Here is a 20,155-nt window from a genome sequence, read left to right as displayed (position 1 = left end):
GGTACTTATTTTGTTAGCTTTATCTGTAAACATTTCATGTTTTGGGTGCTTTAATGTACTGCTATTTTATTTTCATTTCCAATTGTTCATCAGCAGCTATACAGGGCTGCAATTGAATTTTCACATTGACCTTGTATCCTGCAACCTTGATAAACAACCTGTTGGCAGTAGCCGCTCTCAGTAGACTCTTAGGAATGGTCTACATGCCTCGTTTTGTCTGCACATAGAGACAGTTTCGTTTCTTCCTCCCCAATCTGTATGCATGCTCCTCATTCTTCTTCTTTTTTTTCTTGTTCCTTTTTGCACTGGGCAGGCCTTCCAGTACAGGCTTGCATAGGAGTGCTGAGAGCACAAATCCTCGTCCTGTTCTCCATCTCAGAAAACATCAGGCATTCGGTATGAAATATGACTGCAGCTATGGGTCTTTCCTAGATGTTCTTTGTCAGTCTGATGATGTCCCCTTTAACACTGAGTTGAATTAGAGGTTTGTTTTGGGATTTTTTTAATATCTGAATAGATTTTGAGTTTGACAAATGTATTTTCCGCATCTGTTGAAATGATCCTGCTGTTTTTGTTCTTCATTGTTTCTGTAAAGTAAATGACATTGATTTTCTAGTGCTGGGCCAGCATTGCATTCCTCAGAAAAGCCCCACTGGCTCCCGGTGCGCTGTGAGTTGTGTACATTACTAATATTATGTTGAGGATTTTTTTGCACTTATGTTGATGAAGCATTTTGGCCTGTAATTGTCTTTTTGGTAATATCTATTTGGTTTTCATATCAGAGGGATGCTGACCTAAAAGAAATAACTTGCGAAATGTTGTTCCTGCTTTTATTTTCTGAAGCAGTTTATTTAAACTTGGTCTTCTTTCCTCCTTAAACACTGGGTAGGGCTGCAGTGGGGCTGTCAGAGCCTGGTATTCGCTGTTGGAAGAACAGAACTGGCTCAGTGCTTTTGTGCTATCCATGCTTTCTGTTTCTTCTTGAGTAAGCACAGGTAGGGGTGACTTACAAAGGATTCGCCTGTTTCTTCCAGGCTGTTAAATTCATTGTTATGGAGTGCTCTATATGGTTTTCCTATTAAATTTCTAGTACTAAATCTACAGTGATGCCTTTTGCTCATCATGACTTCAGCAATCTGTGATGTCTCTCTTTTTTCTTATACTCTGTAGCCAGGGGGGTTTGACTGTACTGATCATTCTTTAAAAAAAAAAAAATAGAACTTTTGGTGTCATTGATTTTCTTTCTATTTTTCTACTTTTAGGCTCTTTGATTCCTGCTCTTATCTTCACTATCTCCTCCCTTCGGCGTCTCACAGGTTAGCTCTCCCTTTTCTAGTTTCTTAAGATGGAAGCTTAGCTTGTTGATTTGAGAACTGTCTTGTTTTTTGGAGGTGTTTGGGGTTTTGTGTTTTGTGAGAGCGCTTGAGGTCTAGTCTCTGGGCAGCTTTGTTGTAGGTGGTTCCGTCTTGTTGACTATAATCACGGGCTGTGCGTTAGTGCTCCAGAACGTATTCGTCTTCCAACAGCAAGTTTGTACCTTTGACCAACATCTACCCACGTCCGCTTCTCCCAGCCCTGGCAACCACCAGTCTGGCCTCTGCTCTTTTAGATCTGGCTTTTTTAGATTCCACATATAAGTGAGATCTCCCAGAATTAGTCTTTCTGTGCCTGGCTTTTCTCATTTAGTATTACGCCCTCGAGGTCCATCCATGTTGTCCCAAAGGGTAGGATTTCTTCCTATCTCATGGCTGAATAATATCCAATTGTATTACAGATACTATATCTTCTTTATCCATTCATTTATAGATGGATACTTATGTTGTCTCCCACATCTTGGCTACTGTGAACAATGCTGTAATGAACATGGAAATGCAGGTACCTCTTCGATATCCTGCTTTCATTACCTTTCTATACATGCCCAGAAGTGGTATCACTGAATCATATGGTGGTTCTATTGTTAATTTTTTAGACTTCTATGCTGTTTTCCATAATGATTGAACCAATGTACCTCCCAGCCGTCATGCCCAGGGGTTCCCTTTTCTCCACATCCTCACCAACTTCTTGTTATCACTTATCTTTTTTATAATAGTTATCCAAGCAGGTGTGAGGTGATATCTCATTGTGGCTTTGATTTGCATTGCCTTGATGACTAGTGATAATGGAGAATCTTTTCTTGTACCTGTTGGCCATCTGTATGTCTTCTTTGGGCAAATATCTGTTTTGTTTTTCTGCCCAATTTCTAATCAGATTGTTTGTTTGTTTGAGGGGGTTGTTATTGAGTTGTAGGAGTCCTTTATATTTTTGAACTAGAGGCCCGGTGCACAAAAATTCATGCACTTGGGGGAAGGGGATCCCTCAGACCAGCCTGCACCCTCTCGCAGACCAGGAGCCCTCGGGGGAGGTCCGACTGACAGCTTAGGCCCACACCTCTGTGGGAGGTGACCCGCGGGATGATCCAGGGACAACCCCTCTGATCACCCCTCCACTACCACTGGTGGCCACCACCCCCCGATCGCTGTCTTCTCCCTCTGCCCGCTGGCACCCACCTTGGCTGGCCTGGCACCGCCCACTCACCAGCTCTGGCCCCCACCACTTGGTCGTTCTGCTGTTTGGTCGATTTGCATATTAGGCTTTTATTATATAGGATAATAGCCCCTTATCAAATATATGATTTAAAAATATTTTCTCCAATTTCCTAGGTTGCTTTTCATTTTTTTGATTGTTTCCTTTGCTGTGCAGAAGATTTTCAATTTGATGCAGTCCCACGTGTTCGTTTTTGCTATTATTGCCTATGTTTTTGGTGCCGTATCCAGGAATTGTTGCCAAGACCAGTGTCAAGGAGATTTTCTTTATGTTTTCTTCTAGCAGTTTGATGATTTCAGGTCTTATGATTAAGTCTTTCATTCATTTCAAGTTAATTTTTATAAGTGGTGTAAGATAGGGGTCTAATTTCATTTTTCTGCATGTGGTTATCCAGTTTTCCCAACATCATTATGAAAGAAACTATCCTTTCCTCATTAAGTACTTTTGGCTCCCTTGTCAAATATTAGTTGACTGTGTGTACAGGAATTTACTTCTGGGCTCTCTATATTCTTTTCCATTGGCCTATGTGTCTATTTTTATTCCAGTGCCATGCTGTTTTGATTACTATAGCTTTGCATTATAGTTGGAATAAGGAAGTGTGATGCCTCTGGCTTAGTTACTTCTCAGAATTGCTTTGGCTCCTCAGGGTCATTTATGGTTCCATAAATATCTTAGGATTCTTGTTTCTATTTCTGTGAAAAATGCCACTGGAATTTTTACAGGAATTGCATTGAATCTATAGATGGCTTTGGGTAGAATGGACGTTTTAATATTAATTCTTCTGACTCATGAGCACAGGATATTTTTCCATTTGTTTGTGTTTTCTTCCATTTCTTTTGTCAAAATCTTGTAGTTTTCATTGCTTGGATCTTTTCCTTCCTTGGTTAAATGTATTCCTGAGTATTTTCTTGTTCTTGATGCTATTGTGAATGGGCGTGGTTTCTTTATTTCTTTTTCAGGTATTTCATTGTTACTGTACAGAAACTCAACTGATTTCTGAACACTGATTCTGTATCCTGCAACTTTATTGAATTTGTTGACTAGTTCCAACTGTGTTTTGGTGTTGTCTCTAGGATTTTCTGTATATAAGATCATGTCATCTGCAAATAAAGACAACTCCACTTCTTCCTTTCTGATCGGATGTCTTTCATTTTTGCCTGACTGCGTTACCTAGGACTTCCAATACTATGCTGACTAGGAGTATTGAGCGTGGGCATTGTGTCTTGTCCTGATTTTAGGGGAAACGCTTTCAACCCTTCACCACTGAGTATGATGTCATCTGTGGGTTTGTGATCTATGGCCTTCATTATGTTGAGGTGTGTATGTTTCTTTCAGACCCAATTTGTTTTTTTAAATCATGAAAGGATGTTCCCCTTGAAAGAGAGTTGCCATCTTGGAAAACATCATGGTTCTGGTGGAGTCCGGGAAGCTCTCCCTCACCCTGGGTATTCCTGGTATCTGAGAATCTCTGTTGCCCTCTGGGGGGTGAGGCAATCCTACAGGGATACCCACCACATCTGGCTCATGTGGAGACATGCACATAAAGGCTGGTTTCCCAGGAAGTCTGTTCAGACTCTATGCATCTCAAAACACACACACACACACACACACACACACACACACACACACTAATATTAACATGGGAAATCATGCCTTCAAGGCCAACAAGCCCCATGACAGTCAACCTTCCATTAATTCTAAAGTGACTTCTAGATTAATCTTTTTGTACGCACCATAAAAAACTATAAAATTAGGAAAACATATTTAATTGGTCTCTCGAAGCGTTAAAAGAAAGATTTAGATGAATAGATCAACCAATGATGTTGTTAGGTGTCAACCCAATTCTTTGAGGTATTAAAAATGGCTGTCCTTATGTTAAAGGGGGATGCTCATTTGGAACTTGACTTGTCAAGGAAAGATATAAGTTGTAAATGCCTCCAATACAAAAAGTGGATCCAACTGTTCTTTCATAAACTAATGTTAGTTTTTCTCATGGATAAAAGATATGTTTCTGTTTGTTTGTCTGTATGTGCCTATGTATGCATGTTGTAAATGTAAGGTAATTTTCAACTTCTGCTGCTATTGTTAAAATTAATGGGAAGGCCAGCACTGGTAAGAATTGGGTATTCTAAAATTCTCAGAAATATAGAAACTAACTCAAATGCTTTTCAAGTTCACAACTTTAGATTGATTTTTACTAAATAAAAGCTATTTTAAATTTGTTGGTTCAAGAACAGACATGTCTTTTGAATCATTAATTAAATATTTATATTTTACCCGAGTTTATAAAAATAAGTCCATGTCAGTAACTGACTCTGATGTCAACGGAATATGCTTCTAGAGGTTATAAAATATCTTCACAAATTTGCCAAGTTAAAGAATGCTAGTTGTTTACTTCTTAGTTTTCATTGGACATTGAGATTTTAGGGGTTAAAATCTCAATATATGTAGGAATAACTTTGCAGCTAGAAGAGCCCCTGGAATACCTCCAAGTTTTGTTTTTCATGTTAAAGTACATGGAAATCATAGTACAATAAGTGATAGAAAACTACCAGGGTATGTTGTATGGGTGAATAATGGTTGTCAATTAAATGAATAGTCAGGGTTATTGGAAACCCAAAATAGCTGCTTGGTCCTTCCCAGGCTCGCTGGCAAACCCCATTTTCTTTTAAGATGGACTTGGGTGAAGTAACTTATGAGTTGGCATTATTCAAAGGAGCCATCTTAGCTATTATCAAGGTTTGATAAAGTCACTTCAAGAAAATGTCAAATGGGTAGCCACTTCCTTTCACAGTAAACTCCCAGGAGACACAGACTTAGAGTTCACTGATTGCTACCTGGAGATTTTGTTTATTGGAAAGGACAAATATGAAAGACACTCTGCAACTTCATTGGAAGGGACTTATCAGGTGCCTAACTGTGAATGAACATCTAGCCTTGTCTCTGCTACGCGCCTCCGCCTACAACCGTCATCCGAGACTCCTTGAGGACGAGAAGCTGCCAACATCAGAGTTAGACAGCTGTCCCAAGACATCGACAAGGCCTGTATACCTACAGATTGATGTTTAACACAGAAAACAATTGATTGTCTTTACCAGTTTGCTAAGAACATTAGTCCTAATAATAGTTATACTTGTTTTGGAGGTTTTTCATTATAGCTCAACTGTTCCTGATGACTGAACATGTATAAAATAACTTAATACTCTCTTTCATGGCTTATATAAATGTCATACGAGGTATCAAATACAGAAAAAAAAAATGAGACAGAAGACAAAACTCAAATCATGACAGTTCACAAGACAGAAATGATCCAATGGTCTTCAGAGTGAAAGCCATAGGACCCAAAAGCCTTCGGTTTACCTGCCCTTCCCTTTTGGGGAAAAGTTCAGCCACATATCTCATGGTAATAGCATTGCCCCATCCCCAATGGTCCACCATTTCAACAAGACAACATTAATACTGAGCCTTCCTAGAACTGAGCCTTCCTAGCCCCGTGAGACCACCTTGTCCAACTTAAGGTTGGTCATCAATGCATCCTTCAGATTGATTTATAATCAAAAGGGGGAATTGTGAGAGGTAAAAAGGTTCTACAGAAAGTATCCTCACACAGTGATCTGACCATAAATTCCTAACTGGGCAGGTCATGGTGGGTAGTAACCCTGCAGGCCTCTAACTTCTTTTTTCTTTTTTATTAAATGTCTTGGGGTGACCGTGGTTAATAAAACCCTACAGGTTTCAAGTATACAACTCAATAACACATCATCTGCCCACTGCACTGTGCACTCATCACCCAAAGTCAAATCTCTTTCCGCCATCATTTATCCCCTCGCTGCCCTCTTCTTCAGCGAAAGGTTTTAAGCCAGCCCTGTTCATTGTTCTTGTGCACCTACCTTAGCACACCTTCGAAATAACAAAAGTAATTACCACCCTCAAAAGAGTACATAATCTTATTAACTATTCTGTAATCCGATCCCCGCCTTGCTTTCTCTAATCTTCCCTGGGTTCCCTCCTTAATTTCAAATGCATAAAAGAAGCTGCAAAACGATTATCTCAGGAGTGTTTGAGATCTTGCTTCCCGGCAGCTGTCATCAGTTTCGCTCAAATAAACTCTTATTAAAAATTCTCTCCAGGTTTGGACGTTTCTTACATCGACAGCTTCTTCAACTAAAGAGATATTTAGTGTGTTCATAGTATGAGTGTTCTCGGAAGAGGATTAAGGTACACTGCAAAATGTCTATGATACTCAAGGAGGAGCTGAGAGGTGGGAAGTTTCCGCAAAGATTTTGCCTAACTAGTTTAACCAACTTACCTATTTTTAAACTTAATTTCTAATGATTTGGGTGACAGCTATTGCTGATGCGTTAGGAAACGAAAATATTTTTCTTACATATACCAAAGAGCCACCTGCAGCCACGAATCCTTGTGTTAACACACGCAGCCTAACCACCTTTCATCATCATTACATGAAATAGGAAACATAATCATCTCAGTGAAAAATGTTTATAAATGCAAGTATGGATGTTGCTCATGCGGATTTTAATAACATGGTAATGCCTACTTACAAGGCAAGGAGAGAAGGCAAGTTTCAGTCAAGAATCATTAAGACCCATGAAAAAAACAACAAGTAATGGAATTGTTCTTTGTGACTTATTACTAAACAAGATCCATAGCAAATTAGAATACGTAAGGTAGGCAAACAGAGAAGCACACAGATCTATCTCCTCGACCATCACATTAGCCACAGGGCATGTCCTTATTACTAAATTTTAGAGACACCCGTTGAGACAAGCGTGGTAGGTAGGAAATTACAGGAAGCTAATGTAATTCTGAAGTCATAAAATATTCCATAATGGAAGGTGTTGCAAGGTAATTTTGGCACGGGCAACATTTGCTTTTATAATATGATCGTATGTTAAGGTGATTTTAAAAATCAATTTAAAAATTCATAAGACGTTTTACTCTTCTGTTACTATATGGGTTTATTATACAATCTTTCATGCGGGGATTATTTCAAGGGAGTTTATTCCAAGACAAGTGTTCTTTCAGGTCACTAAGACTCCAAAGACAGAACAAAACCCATCTTCCAAATAGGCCATGCCCAACATCACCCCCAAGGGGAGGCCACAGAAACCTCGCATGTCCTGCAGACCAGGCAGTTTTGACGCGTGCACCTCACCCCACCCAAGAAACATTTCGAAATGAGTGTCCTGATCATTTGGTGCCCCTGTGAAGAGCGACCAGCAGAAGCTGTGGTCCAATTCTAAAGATAAAGCACCAAAAATATGGTCCTGGAAAATCCCTTCTGCCATCTCTTCATCTTAAATCAAATTCCATGCCCCCCAAACACAGTGAAGTTACCCCAAACTCCATTTTGTTATCAAAAGGAATCTTGCCAATGGAAAGAAATGATATGTTACTGAAAGAATTTAAGAGAATTGTTTCATTAAAATGACAAATGCAGTGTTCAGACCTAGAACTCACTCACTTGCGGCTAGAACAAAAAGCGGGGTGGGAGGGAAGGACACTGGAGCGGCTATTTGGACACCAACCTGGTATAGGCTGAGGTGCTAACACCACTGTGGGAAGGGGCCTGGAGGCAGGCGCTGGCCTGGACAGAGACACAGCTACTTGATTTGCCAACAAATGAGGCTTTCCATACCCATGGAACAATCTTGATTCCTCGGGATATATCCACGTTGAGTCCAGAGCAAAGGAATTATTTAAAAAGATCTGTCCAAAAAAGAAAGCAAGTGTAGCATTTCAGACCATGCACATGAGAAAGACTAAAGGCTACTGTAAAATATTTGTCTTGTCTTACATTGATCAAATATTGGAGAGTCTATAAGTGAGGACTCTATAAAAGCATCCTTCTCCAACCTAAAGATCCACGGGGCTCCAATAACAATCACCATGAAGTTACCATGATCTGCGCTGGTCTTCAACTATTGACTTGATTAATTCAGCACAGCAGCCCGTTTACAGACTAAAGAACCGTCACCAGGAGGTCCGTTGTGTGGCATAGACAAGTCACCACACAATTTTTCTTTTCTTTTTTTAGTTTTCAAACAAAGTGTAATTAGTACATTTGAATTCAAACGCCAAAATAGACCACCAGAAGGAGGAATACTTAAAGCAATCATTGCAAGAAAAGCTCGCTTTTAAAATTTATACTTGAATTATATCATGTTTGAGGCCATCTGTTGACCCATTGTTACAGATTTGAAAACTGAACATTGTCAAGAGTAGATTCTGATTCACAATGGAAAATTCTGTATTGTGCTAGGGAATCCAAATATATCAAGCTAAAACAAAATACCATTCCCCTTCCGACCCCCCCCCCCCCAATCTGCTGGTGTTTAACAGACTGATCTTATTCTGAAAAGATTCCTCTTTAGATCTAGAAGGTCAGTCTAGTGCAATTAGCAAAGAGAAAACACACAAAACCCATCTTCCAAATAGACCTTTCTGTTGTTATGGAAATACCCAACGACTCCATAACTGAATCCCACTTATCCAATGAAACTACTTGCATTTTTACCTTACAATTGGGTATCCGTTTGTCTATCCAACCTTTCCCAACAGGAGTGGGGAGAGCAGGTGGGCAGACATGTGGGAAGATGGGCACCAGCTCCACAGTGGAAGAGGGGGACAGTCCTATTGACGGAGAAGGGCCACCGAGTAGCCACTGAAACCCAAGAAGAGAGAAGGGAATACGTGTTAGCCCATAGCAATCAACTCTAGTTTGTCCCATAAGCTACTGGGGCAGCTGCTTTTTAATTTTTTTAAAGGGAATTATAAAATATATGTATTTAATTATGAGAAAAACCTCCTCTTTCCCCAGTTTTTTTTTTAAAAAAAAAACACCCACGCATTTTTAAAATGCATAAGGTTTCCCATCAGAACCATCACAAAGCATTACCCACACTGCGCTCTTCAATACTGAGAAAGAACTTCTAAGCACAAAACCACGAGAAGCCGGTAAGAAGTGGGTTTCTGCCTGAGATAGAAGGAACCACGATGGAAAGGGGAGATGCTGGGTATTCCCTGTATGACTCGTGAATTCTTTTCATAAGCAAGCAGAGAGCTGTATGTCAGGAGAGTCCTTTCAGTATAGCATTTTGTATGAATTATACTTACCTTTTTAAAAGATAAGCACAAATAATATTTTCAAAATAAAACTCATTTAGGGGTTAAGATTGAAAGTTGCCCACGGCTCACAAGTGCAAACAGATTCCAAGGCAAAGGAGACGTAAGGGTAGCTCATCAATAACCGAAGATCCCAAAGCACAGGGTCAACGAGCGAACACCGAAAGGGGCAGGCCGTCTGGGAGACAGTCTCCCTCGTTAAAATAACTGACTCTCCACGAGCAGAGAACTGATAGAATCGTGGCTCAGTGATATGGAATGCTTCCACATCGACTTCTTTTAAGATCAGAGAAGCATTTTTTAATTTTCCTGTTATGTGAAAATGTCCTTCTGGTTCTAAATATTGTCACTGAACAGAAAACATGGAGCACAAAAATATTTAAAAGAAGAAGAATACGGTTTTTAAAAATATATTTTTAAATTTACACCCCCCAGAAATGCAGTGTTCTATATAGGGGAGAGAAAAAAATGTAGTTCCTAGGCATTATATACCTCTAGTGGTAGCACTCTGATATAGCAACCCCCTGAAAATGCCCAAAAAGCTACCAACCATTTATTCAATAAAACCCAATATGAACTGCATCGCACATCAAAATAGATATCTAGGACTGCATATGTGATGTATCATTAGGTCTAAAGATCAGCGTGGGCGGAGTTTAACAACATCTTTAAGGAAAGCTCACAAGATACCATAGGAATAAAATTAATTAAATGGATTCTAACATACCGCTTATTTGAATATGCTAAGGAAGACTATCCTTGGAATAAAATGCGTTTTCCCCTGATTTAAATGCATCTGCATAGTTAGATAGCAAACAATGGATCTTGCCAAAACCAGCCTGCCTTGCTCGGTTGCACCATTAATCAAAGGTACAGTCACTTTTCCTTTTTCATTCCAGGCTTTAAATGCCAAAGTATTCCAAAGTGCGGTATGGCACTAGCTAGCTAATGAGGCGGGCACGGGTGGACCTAGTTTGGGGGTGAGGGGCGGCGGTTTATCACCGGTAACATTTCTCGGTATTACAGGCAGGGTTTCCCTGCACTTCCATTGGTCTGAATTCTCTTCAGCATTGTCCTGAGTCTATTTTCACATAGAAAAAAAAAAACCCCAACCAGATCAGCATCAGAAATAGCTATTGATTCCCAGCCTGCTTTTCAAGTCTGGCAGAGACTGTAAAAGTATTAACTTCTCTGCGATAAGCCGGCCACGCTGCGCAGCTGCCACGCCGGCTCCCGCGGCGGCGACTTCAGCACCGCTCTCTGGACAGCGACCCCGGCCCCGCGAAAGTTGTGGCCACCTCGGTCCCAGCTCAGGCCTTGGGGTGCTGGTCCCTAAAATGCTTGGCTGGGAGACCGCGGGAAAGACTGAAAGACTGCCGGGGGGCAGAGCGGGGCGGCAAGGCATGAACTTTGTGGACGATGCACGGCTGCCAGGCTGGTGCTGTTGGTTGGGGAGCCTGGACCACCAGGCGGAAGAGCACGAGCCCCAGGCCGGGGCCGCCCGGGGGCCAGCGAGAGCCGCGCCCCGGGCAGGGGGGCTCGCAGACCAGAACCCGAGACCGGGGGCGGGGGCGCGTTACCTGCCCGTGGAGCAGCGGGTAGTAGTGCGCGGCGGCGGCGGCGGCGGCGTGGTCTGGCGCAGAGGGCAGCGGCACCAGCGGCAGCAGAGGCTCACCGGGGGCTTGCCAGCCGGGCAGCCCCGGGAGCAGCGGAGCGGCGGGGGGCTGGGCCGCTGCGAGCAGCACGGGCGGGGGCGCGACCCCAGCGCCCAGCCGGAGCAGCCCGGTCGAGCCGGGGACCATCCAAACCCAGGGCGGCGGCGGCGGCGGGTCTGCATTCATCGGCCAAAGGAGAGGCTGCCGCCGCCGCCGCTGGAGCCTGGCGCCCACCAGCATCCTACATCCCCGCGCGGGCGGCGGCGGCGGGGGCGGCGGGCGGGCGCCGGAGGTGCGGCCGGCCACAGCACGGGCTCCGGAGCGAACTCACTTGGTTCCGCGGCGCCGCCGCTCGCTCCGCCCCTGCCCCGCGCGGAGAGCCCCTCCTCCCGCCCACCGTCCTCCCCTCCGAGCGCGGCCGCCGCGCAGCCACCGCCCCCCGGACCTCAGCCCGGGCCCCGCCCGCCCGCGCCCCCAGACTCCCGGCCCCCGCCTGACCGCCTGCACCCCTCCCGGGCTCGGCGCTCCCGCGCCTCTGGACCCCTGGGCAGGCGGGGCGGACGGGGGCGCTGGGAGCTGAGGGCGCGCCTGGCCGGGATCCCGCGGATGGCGCCCCCGGGCTCTCGGGCGGCCGCTGGAAGCCGCTGGCCCTCGCAACGGTGCGCAAAGCGCTGGAGCCCGGAGCCGGAATCCACGCGCGGTGGCGAGCCGAGGCCCAGGTGGCCGCGCACAAGCCGGGCACGTCCCGCCGCCGGGACCGCGCAAGGTCCTCTCTCTGCCTGGCTTTACTTGGGTCAAGGGCGCAGGGCCCGAGGGCGTGCTGGTCGCAGACCCCGACGCTAGGCGGCGCTGATTGCCGCTGGGGATGAGCAGATTTCTCTTGGGAAAATGTGCCAAACACTTTCCTAAGCCCCCAGCGGGTCCTCTTTCCACGCGGCCTCTACCCCACGCTCCACTAACTTCTGTGCAACGCACCAGGCAGGTCGCCTCCGGGCCTTTGCACAGGCCTTTGCCCTGGTTCCCGCGAGAAGCCCACTGTAAACTAGTCGTGGGTTCCCGTAGGCACAGAACTGTGCTCCTCCTCTACCCACCGCACGCGGCCCCTGCAGTGCACCGTGAGCTGCCTGGGGCCAAGGACAAACCCTTCCTCGGACCCTGGCTGGCCCACAGCCTGGCTCGGCGCTGCTCCAGAGCCGTCACCGCCAGGCGGCGAGCTTCCCAATAGCTCCCGCGACCTCCCTCCTGCCACAGACCCGGTCCCTGGGAGGCCCAATCACTTGCTTGTGATCCCCTGGCAGCAATAGCAGCTCTGGGAACCTCGCTCAGTCATGGACGACTTGTGCTGGGGCGGGATGGAGACTTCGCGTGCTAATTAGGTCCTCAGGTCGCTAAGTGGAGAAGCCCAACCAGTTACCTGCGGCTCAAGCCCGGTGCTTCTTGGGAGGCCTGGTGACGGCTTCCTGCTGCTCCAAGCAGAAGGGGTGTTATGAGGCTTGCATTCAAGAGCATGCAGAAAAAACCCGCCCTGACCTGGGCGGGACAGCGTGCATTCACCTGCCTGCCCCCACCAACACACCTGGGACTCTCCAAACACGTGCTCCTAATCACCTCTGACCTGGTCCACACCGCCCTCCGAGGCACAAACTAAGCCACCTGAGTCCGTTCCATTTTCTTTCAGGGATGTTTCCACATAACCCTAATTTGCTGAATTTCCTCCTGCTCTGGCAGGATTTCTTTTAGATCTGGGCATATGTTAATTTGCATAGCTGGCATCTCCATATTTTTCTCCATTTTTCAATTAGCAAATTTATCTCTTTCTTTGATGCAAAAGTACTGGCAAGATTTTGTTGTGTTTTTTTTTTCCCCCTCACCTAAAATCAGAAAGCTCAGCAGATTTGAAGCCTGTTATTATTCAACTTAAGCTTTTAATTCCTGTGCCTATGTTTGTGAGTGCCCACAAAGGTGATGTGTCTTAACCTTGATGGGCACAGCCAGACTAAGGTACTGAGGAGGCATCTTTAGGCAGGTAATGGGACCCCTGTTTGAGTAAGCACTCTTTACCCTTCTCCGTCGTTTGGAAGCTGGGCCTGGGGACCAACCATGGCAAAGCCCGGCTTGCCTGGTGCTCTCTGCACAACATGCTACACGCACTGACCCCACGCTCCCGGGAAGGCGGGGTTCAGCCATCTGTGGCAGCTTCCTCAGGCACTGGCAGGGTGTCTCACCCCATCCCCACACAGCTCTGTCCTTGGAGTGGTTTTGCTAAAGTCCGAGTTTGTCAACCGGTGATCCATGTTCCCTCCCTGGCTGCCCTGGGTGTGCCCCGGGCGCAAGGCGCCTTGGGCAGCTGCTTGACTCAGCGCCGAGCCCGAGCTGGAAGTGACGAGGGACTGTTCGTTCACTCAGAGAGCCTCAAAGCGGCCACACTCCTCTGCCAGGCCTCACTGTATTCACTTGACACATGCTTTGGGCCCCTTGGCCATACCCTGCTGCCGCTAATTCTAGGGACACACGCAGGGCGGTTTCCAAGATGAAGTGAGATGATGGGGCACCCAGGGTAAGGGCTCTTCCCCTGCTTCTGGCTCTCATTTCATCTCAGGGACCCTCCCCCCACCACCACACACCCAGGAACAGCCCTACACCCCCGTGGATGGGAGACACGCATCCCCACGGGGATTTTAGTGACTCAGAGCAAAAAGCACTGCTCCCTCAGAGGACCAGAGATGGGAGCCAGCCCATCTGTGAGCAGAGGTCCGGTGCCAGGCAGACCTGTGCTGCTGGCTGGCAGGTCTACTGACCTGTCAGCACCCCCATGGGTCAGACCTGGGCAGGGCCCGGGCTGGTGCCCCATACACTCGGATAATAAATCACAGTGAGAAGTTTTCTTTATAAAGAGCTTTCTACACAATCGAGTCTTAAGTTCTCCTAACCAATGAAAACAACCTAAAGTCTGCCCATATTATTCAGGCGACACCAGCAGAAATCCCAGCTGAGGTGAGGATAGCACCTAAGCAAGCGTAGATCCATGCGTGAATAGCTACACATGCTAATTGTTTTTACCTTTGGGGAAGAAATAATGTTGGGTGTTAGGGAGAGATCAGTGAAACACGATTTTGCAGCCTGTAGGTTTTTCTTTCAAATTATTTTACTCTGTTGTTTTAAAATATAAGAATCAGAAGGAGAGAGAGACAAAAGTGCTGTTTTTTCAGGCCTGCTGAGTTAAAATAAACCCAGGGGAATGGGGGGGCGGGGGGGGGGGCGCAAGATGTCACCTCAGGAGTGCCCTGCTCCGCCCAAACGCCAGAACGACTTTCCAAGCAAATGCTGACCCTGCCGGGTTCTTCCCTCCTGAAAAATCTCCAACTGTGGGACCAGGAGCCCTGGATGGAAGCCACGCAGGCAAGCGGGAGGCGTCTCCGCGGGAGGAGGCAAGTTGGCAGTTGGATACCTGACTCATCAGAGCGAGGAGATGAGTGGGAGCGAATCCCACAGCTCTGCTCAACTTGGAGTAAGCGCAGCCAAGCACCCCTCCCCGCGTGAGGAGCCTTGGTGCGGGTGGGGGCGGGGGCGGCAGAAAAGAGAGGAAGGCTGGTTGTGGTGACTCTGAAGGCTCGGGGCCACATGGGTCACAGTGGAAGCTTCAGTCTGGGGCTCAGGGCACAGTCTTGGATGGAGGTTCAGAACTAGAATTAGCACAAGAATTGAGTGGGACAGCTGTCCCCTGCCACGGAAATCCAGGTGTGGACAGATCACCTGGCCAGCACAGATTGGGAGAGGAGAGGCCATCCATGGGGCCCGGAAATGGGAGCATAGAAAGGTAAACCGAGGCAGGCGGTGGCCACGACACCAGTGTGGACGGACGGGAGTGCGCTGGTCTGATGAAGGGCCTCATTGTCACTTTACTGGCCGCGTGTTACGGCAGCGTGTCTGGAAGGCGCCGGAAGCACGGTGAATCGAACTCGGGCAGGGAAACGGGTGTGGCCCTTCGGGGCCTCCCCTCCACAGTATTTTTTTTCTATTAATCTCTCTCCATATGTAAGATGATAAATATGTTGTATAGATTAGACATTAGTTATTAGTTATCTAATAACATTGCATTTATAATGAATAGTTTTAATTCCAGCTTGTCCTATGCAGACCTTTAGATCTTATTTTTCACTCAATATCATAGCAGGAGGGTATCTCCTCATTTTGAAAGTTTCTTGGAGGACCCCCCTTATCCACAGCAGAATAATACCTCACTGGGGACATCCAGGAGTTCAGGCAAATGCGCTTCTACTGGAAATTCAGTAGCCCATTGTGGGACAGACAGACCACGGGGACACCCCACCCCACAGCCTGTCACACAGTCTACAGTGTCTGTCTGTCCATCACCTTTCTGTCTGTTTCTCTCAGACAGACACAGAATGCCCTGCGTGCTGGAATGCGTAGAGCAGCGGTTCTCAACCTGTGGGTCGCGACCCCTTTGGCGGTCGAACGACCCTTTCACAGGGGTCACCTAAGACCATCCTGCATATCAGATATTTACATTATGATTCATAACAGTAGCAACATTACAGTTATGAAGTAGCAACGAAAATAATTTTATGGTTGGGTCACCACATGAGGAACTGTATTTAAAGGGCCAGAAGGTTGAGAACCGCTGGCGCAGAGGTTGTGTGGAGCAGAGTCAGGTCGCTGTCAAATCCGACCCCACAGGCAGTGGCTGGGCTCCCAGAGAAGGACGAGGCAGAGGCCCGTTGGTGGGAATTGCCATCATTCCTGTCCCTGTAGGGAGTCACGGTGGCCGTCACTCAGCCTAATTGCACGTGGCCGTGCCACATGCTGACATGTAAGAGAGGCCACGGCTGGACACGTGTTATGACAAATCCGCTAATTGGAAATAATTCAGGAGCGGCGGCTGGGGCTGGGGTGGGGGAGGGTGTGGGTGATGGATGCAGTTCCAACGCTATCTCGCTGGGATGATGTCACAGGAGATCGAGGGAAGCCCCGCGGAGCCGGCCGCAGAGCAGGCGAGACCCTGGCAATGAGCACTGAAGGCGCCCATTTCTCTCTGCAGCTCAGCTCTGGCTGCACCTCCAACCAGGTTCAAATTAGCACCAACTGCAAAGGTCAAGGTCTGATCTCATGATGTAGCTCCAGGCGCCTTGGTGAGTGGCGCCAGGAGAGCAGATCTGGGGGAGACGCCGGCTGGGAAGCGGGGATCCTGGCGGTTCGCACCTGCCTGCCTGTGCCCAGCTGACCACAACTGAGACGGTCACCAAAGGCCGCCCCTGGTGGAGCATGTGAGCCGCCCGATGGCGGTCCCCACGCAGGCTCGCTGGGCAACGTGACCGTCGACATCTGAGTCCCGCCCGAGAGCAGGTGCGCCAAGCACAGGGCAGAAGTGGGTCCTTTGACAGACCCAGTGGCCAGGGATGCTCGGGCCAGGTGGGCACGTCCAGCTTTGGCCTCCGGACAGGCTCCCCTCTTTCCTCCTCCTCAGAGTCTGGGCCATGGGTCTTTGACTTTACCGACCAGCTCCACCTCCTGCGAGGGGACGACTCTGAATTCGGCAATCAGAATCCTTTTCATCCAAATGCCCTACTCCTGATTGTAAATTATTTCTTGACAGCAAAATAAATAAATAAATAAATAAATAAATAAATAAATAAATAAATAAATAAGGCAATGACTAACGATACACCATTGATTGTCCTAATATTTTTCTCCTTGATAAAATATTCTTAGGGTGAGAGAAAAAAAAAATAGAATGTGTTAGAAGATAGCCTGTGTTTTCTTCCCTGAACTGTTAGCTTAGATAATTCTGTGCGCTCAGCGATTCTGCCACTTAACCTTCCCTCTGACTCTCCGCTCATTAATAAACATATGGAAATATACTGGCTCCGGGACCAATCTCGGGGGCACCCGACTTCTGCCCTTTTTCCATGTTCAAAATTAGACAGGGCAAAAGTTGTGATTATTTAAGAGCTAAGTGGTGAAATGTGCAGGCACACATGCAACGGGGCCCTGAGAGTGGGATTTTTCATGAGGACACTGGTGGAGGGACAGCCAGGACAGCCCACTGCTGAAAAGCCTGCCCTGTGAGCGTCCGAGCTGCCCCAAGGCCAGGCAGGGGGCGATGACCCAGCCAAGTGGCAGACCCTCCCTCCACGCAGCCATTTCCTAGGGCCCACAGGAGGTGGGGGGATAGACGCCCCATGACCCCGCCTCCAAGCCCTATGGGGGGGTCATAGGGATGCTGTCCCTCCAGGTCCCTGATGTCACTGGACCTCAAGTGCCCATTCGTGAGAGAGGTTTGGCCCAACCAATGGCTGTCACACAGAAGGCGGCCCCTCAAGACCTCAGTCTGGGCCCTGCTCTGTCCTGGGGGGACCTGTGACCTTGGAGAAGTCCTGCCATCTCTGTGGGTGCAGTTTCCCCCAAAGGAAGCCAGAGGTAAGTCGCAGCCACTCAGCAGGCTCCTGCGGGAGCACAGGGAGGAAGCACAGGGCTGTGTGTGGGCACAGAGGTGGGATGTCCTGGAAGTGGGTGAACTATAGGTGTCCCGTGTTCACCTCTTTCTCTGTTCCTTGGTCACGGCAGTGTCCCCGCTGTCTAGGGTGGGGCCTGGGTCACGGTAGCTCAGTAAGAGAGTATCCTGTGTCTGAGCCCCCACTGCAGCTGCTCCAACGAGTACCACCGACGGGGACACACACCCCTTCACTTCTCACAGCTCTGAGGCGGTCAGTCCAAGGTCACGGTGCTGGCAGAGAAAGCGGCTGAGGACCTGCTCTCTGGCTCCCCATCAGCCGCATCTCGCTGCGTCCTCACATGGCAGAGAGCAGAGAGAGTGAGCTCTCCAGGACCCTTAGAACAGCGGTTCTCAACCTGTGGGTCGCGACCCCTCTGGAGGTCGAACGACCCTTTCCCAGGGGTCGCCTAAGACCATTGGAAAACACATACATAATTACATATTGTTTCTGTGATGAATCACTATGCTTTAATGATGTTCAATTTGTAACAATGAAAATACATCCTGCATATCAGATATTTACATGACGATTCATAACAGCAGCAAAATTACAGTGATGAAGTAGCAACGAAAGTAATTTTATGGTTGGGGGTCACCACACCATGAGGAACTGTATTAAAGGGTCGCGGCATGAGGAAGGTTGAGAACCACTGCCTTAGAAGGACACCAGGCCAGTCATGGGGGATCTGCCCTCACGACCTCATCCAGCCCTAGTCGCCTCCCAAAGGCCTCGCCTCCACACACCACACACTGGGGGCTGGGTTTCCACATATGGCTTTGGGGGGAGAGACACGAACATCAGACCAGAACAGCCTGCATGTGCAAGGCGTGCTGAGCGCCACCCTGAAATCGCACGAAATGCACAGGGGCCCCAGGAGCGGCACTGCCGGAGGGGCCTCCTGCCCTGAGGTGTGAGGGCGGAGCACCAGCCAGCGACCAGCTCAGAGCCTCACCCACCCGGTCCGGGCACTCTGGAAGGCCCGCTCCCCGCAGGTACCCTGTCAGGTACCTGCAGGCCACCCTCCGCCACCCCTCTGGGGCCTCCCCTGCCTCAGAAGGGACAACTTCCTGGGCACATTCAGAGGAAAAGGCAAACAAGAAAATAATATAAATAAAATAGCCCCGGGAGAGGGCAGAGATGACGCCTCTCGGCTCTCACAGCCCTCTCTGCCCGCAGGGAGCTCCCTCCACATGCCCAGGTGAGATTCGTGCCTCCCAGAACCCAGGCCAGGCTGGGGCCCAGGGCCCTCTGGATGCTGCCTTGGCCTTGACTTTGCGCGAGAAGAGGCACCCCACCCATGCGGCTCCCAAATCCACCCAGAGATGGTGGGGTGGGAGCCCAAGGACACACCTCCTTCCCAAGTCCCCGCTGCGGCCCTGGGCACCGGATCCCAGGTGGCGGGAAGAGAAGGCCTCCTCTGAACATTACAGCCGCAGGCTGGCCTCCTGGGGCGCCGGCGTCAGAATTCACATTCCCTGTGGGACGTGAACAGTGGGTGAGGTTGTCCCGGAGGCAAGGTGGCCCCAGGCCCCTGGCAGTAAGAATAGGAACCCTCTGAAGACGGACATCGGCGATCCCGGCCCCCGACATACGCCACAGAGGAAGACCAAAGGGACGGATCCAAGAGCCCGGAGGAAAGAAGCCATCCTGACGGAGGTTTGTAGGAAAAATTATAACAGAAAAACCAAACCCCCAAAGACGGAAAGTGTTAGGATCACAGCACATGGAATATAAAATATGTGTGCTTGATACAGTCAAATAAAATTTAAATATTTTAGTGCACTCTTTTAAAATATTTTAAAATAATGTACTCAAGTTGCAGCTGAAGAGAGATTATAAAAAAACAACAGGTGAATTTTTAAAACCGATTTAATAAACCTTTTAGCTATGAAAGGCGGTGTTTGGGGTTGAACACACAACACGTGCACTGAAAGGCAGATGAGACCCCGCTGAAGAGGTGCTTTGTGGACGGGGAGAGATGGAGGAACTGCCCGGAACACACCACCGGAGGGGCCGCGCGACGTGAGGCCAAGAAACATGGGGTTTAAGGGAAAAGGCGAATGTCCAGTGAGAGTTCCAGAAAGTGAAGAAAGAATGAAAGGAAGGCGGAGAGAGGCGCTATTCGGGGTGACAGCGGCCAAACATCTCCCGGAATTGGCGGAGGTGGCAGGCCCGTTCCTGGAAGGAGGGCAGGTCCCACGGGCTCCGAAGGAGACCTCGCGAGGGGCCGCCAGCAGGAAGCCAGGGCCGCGCTGG

General features: G+C 48.2%; 1 protein-coding gene across 1 annotated transcript in view; it reads right to left on the bottom strand.

Annotated features, from left to right (window-relative positions):
* The window catches only part of TCERG1L (transcription elongation regulator 1 like), a 34,146-nt gene extending 22,490 nt beyond the window's left edge, over positions 1-11,656 (bottom strand). The window contains exons 1-3 of the mRNA XM_059661994.1: positions 11,310-11,656; positions 9,122-9,268; positions 8,133-8,313 (exon numbers count right to left, since the gene is read on the bottom strand). Of these exons, the coding sequence (XP_059517977.1) occupies positions 8,133-8,313; positions 9,122-9,268; positions 11,310-11,624 (643 nt within the window). The 5' untranslated portion in view covers positions 11,625-11,656. The remainder of the gene's footprint in view (positions 1-8,132; positions 8,314-9,121; positions 9,269-11,309) is intronic.
* Positions 11,657-20,155: the final 8,499 nt, after the last annotated feature.

This window comes from Myotis daubentonii, chromosome 13 (assembly GCF_963259705.1).
Source record: "Myotis daubentonii chromosome 13, mMyoDau2.1, whole genome shotgun sequence".
Classification (NCBI taxonomy): Eukaryota; Metazoa; Chordata; class Mammalia; order Chiroptera; family Vespertilionidae; genus Myotis; species Myotis daubentonii.
This window is presented reverse-complemented; position numbering and strand designations above follow the sequence as displayed.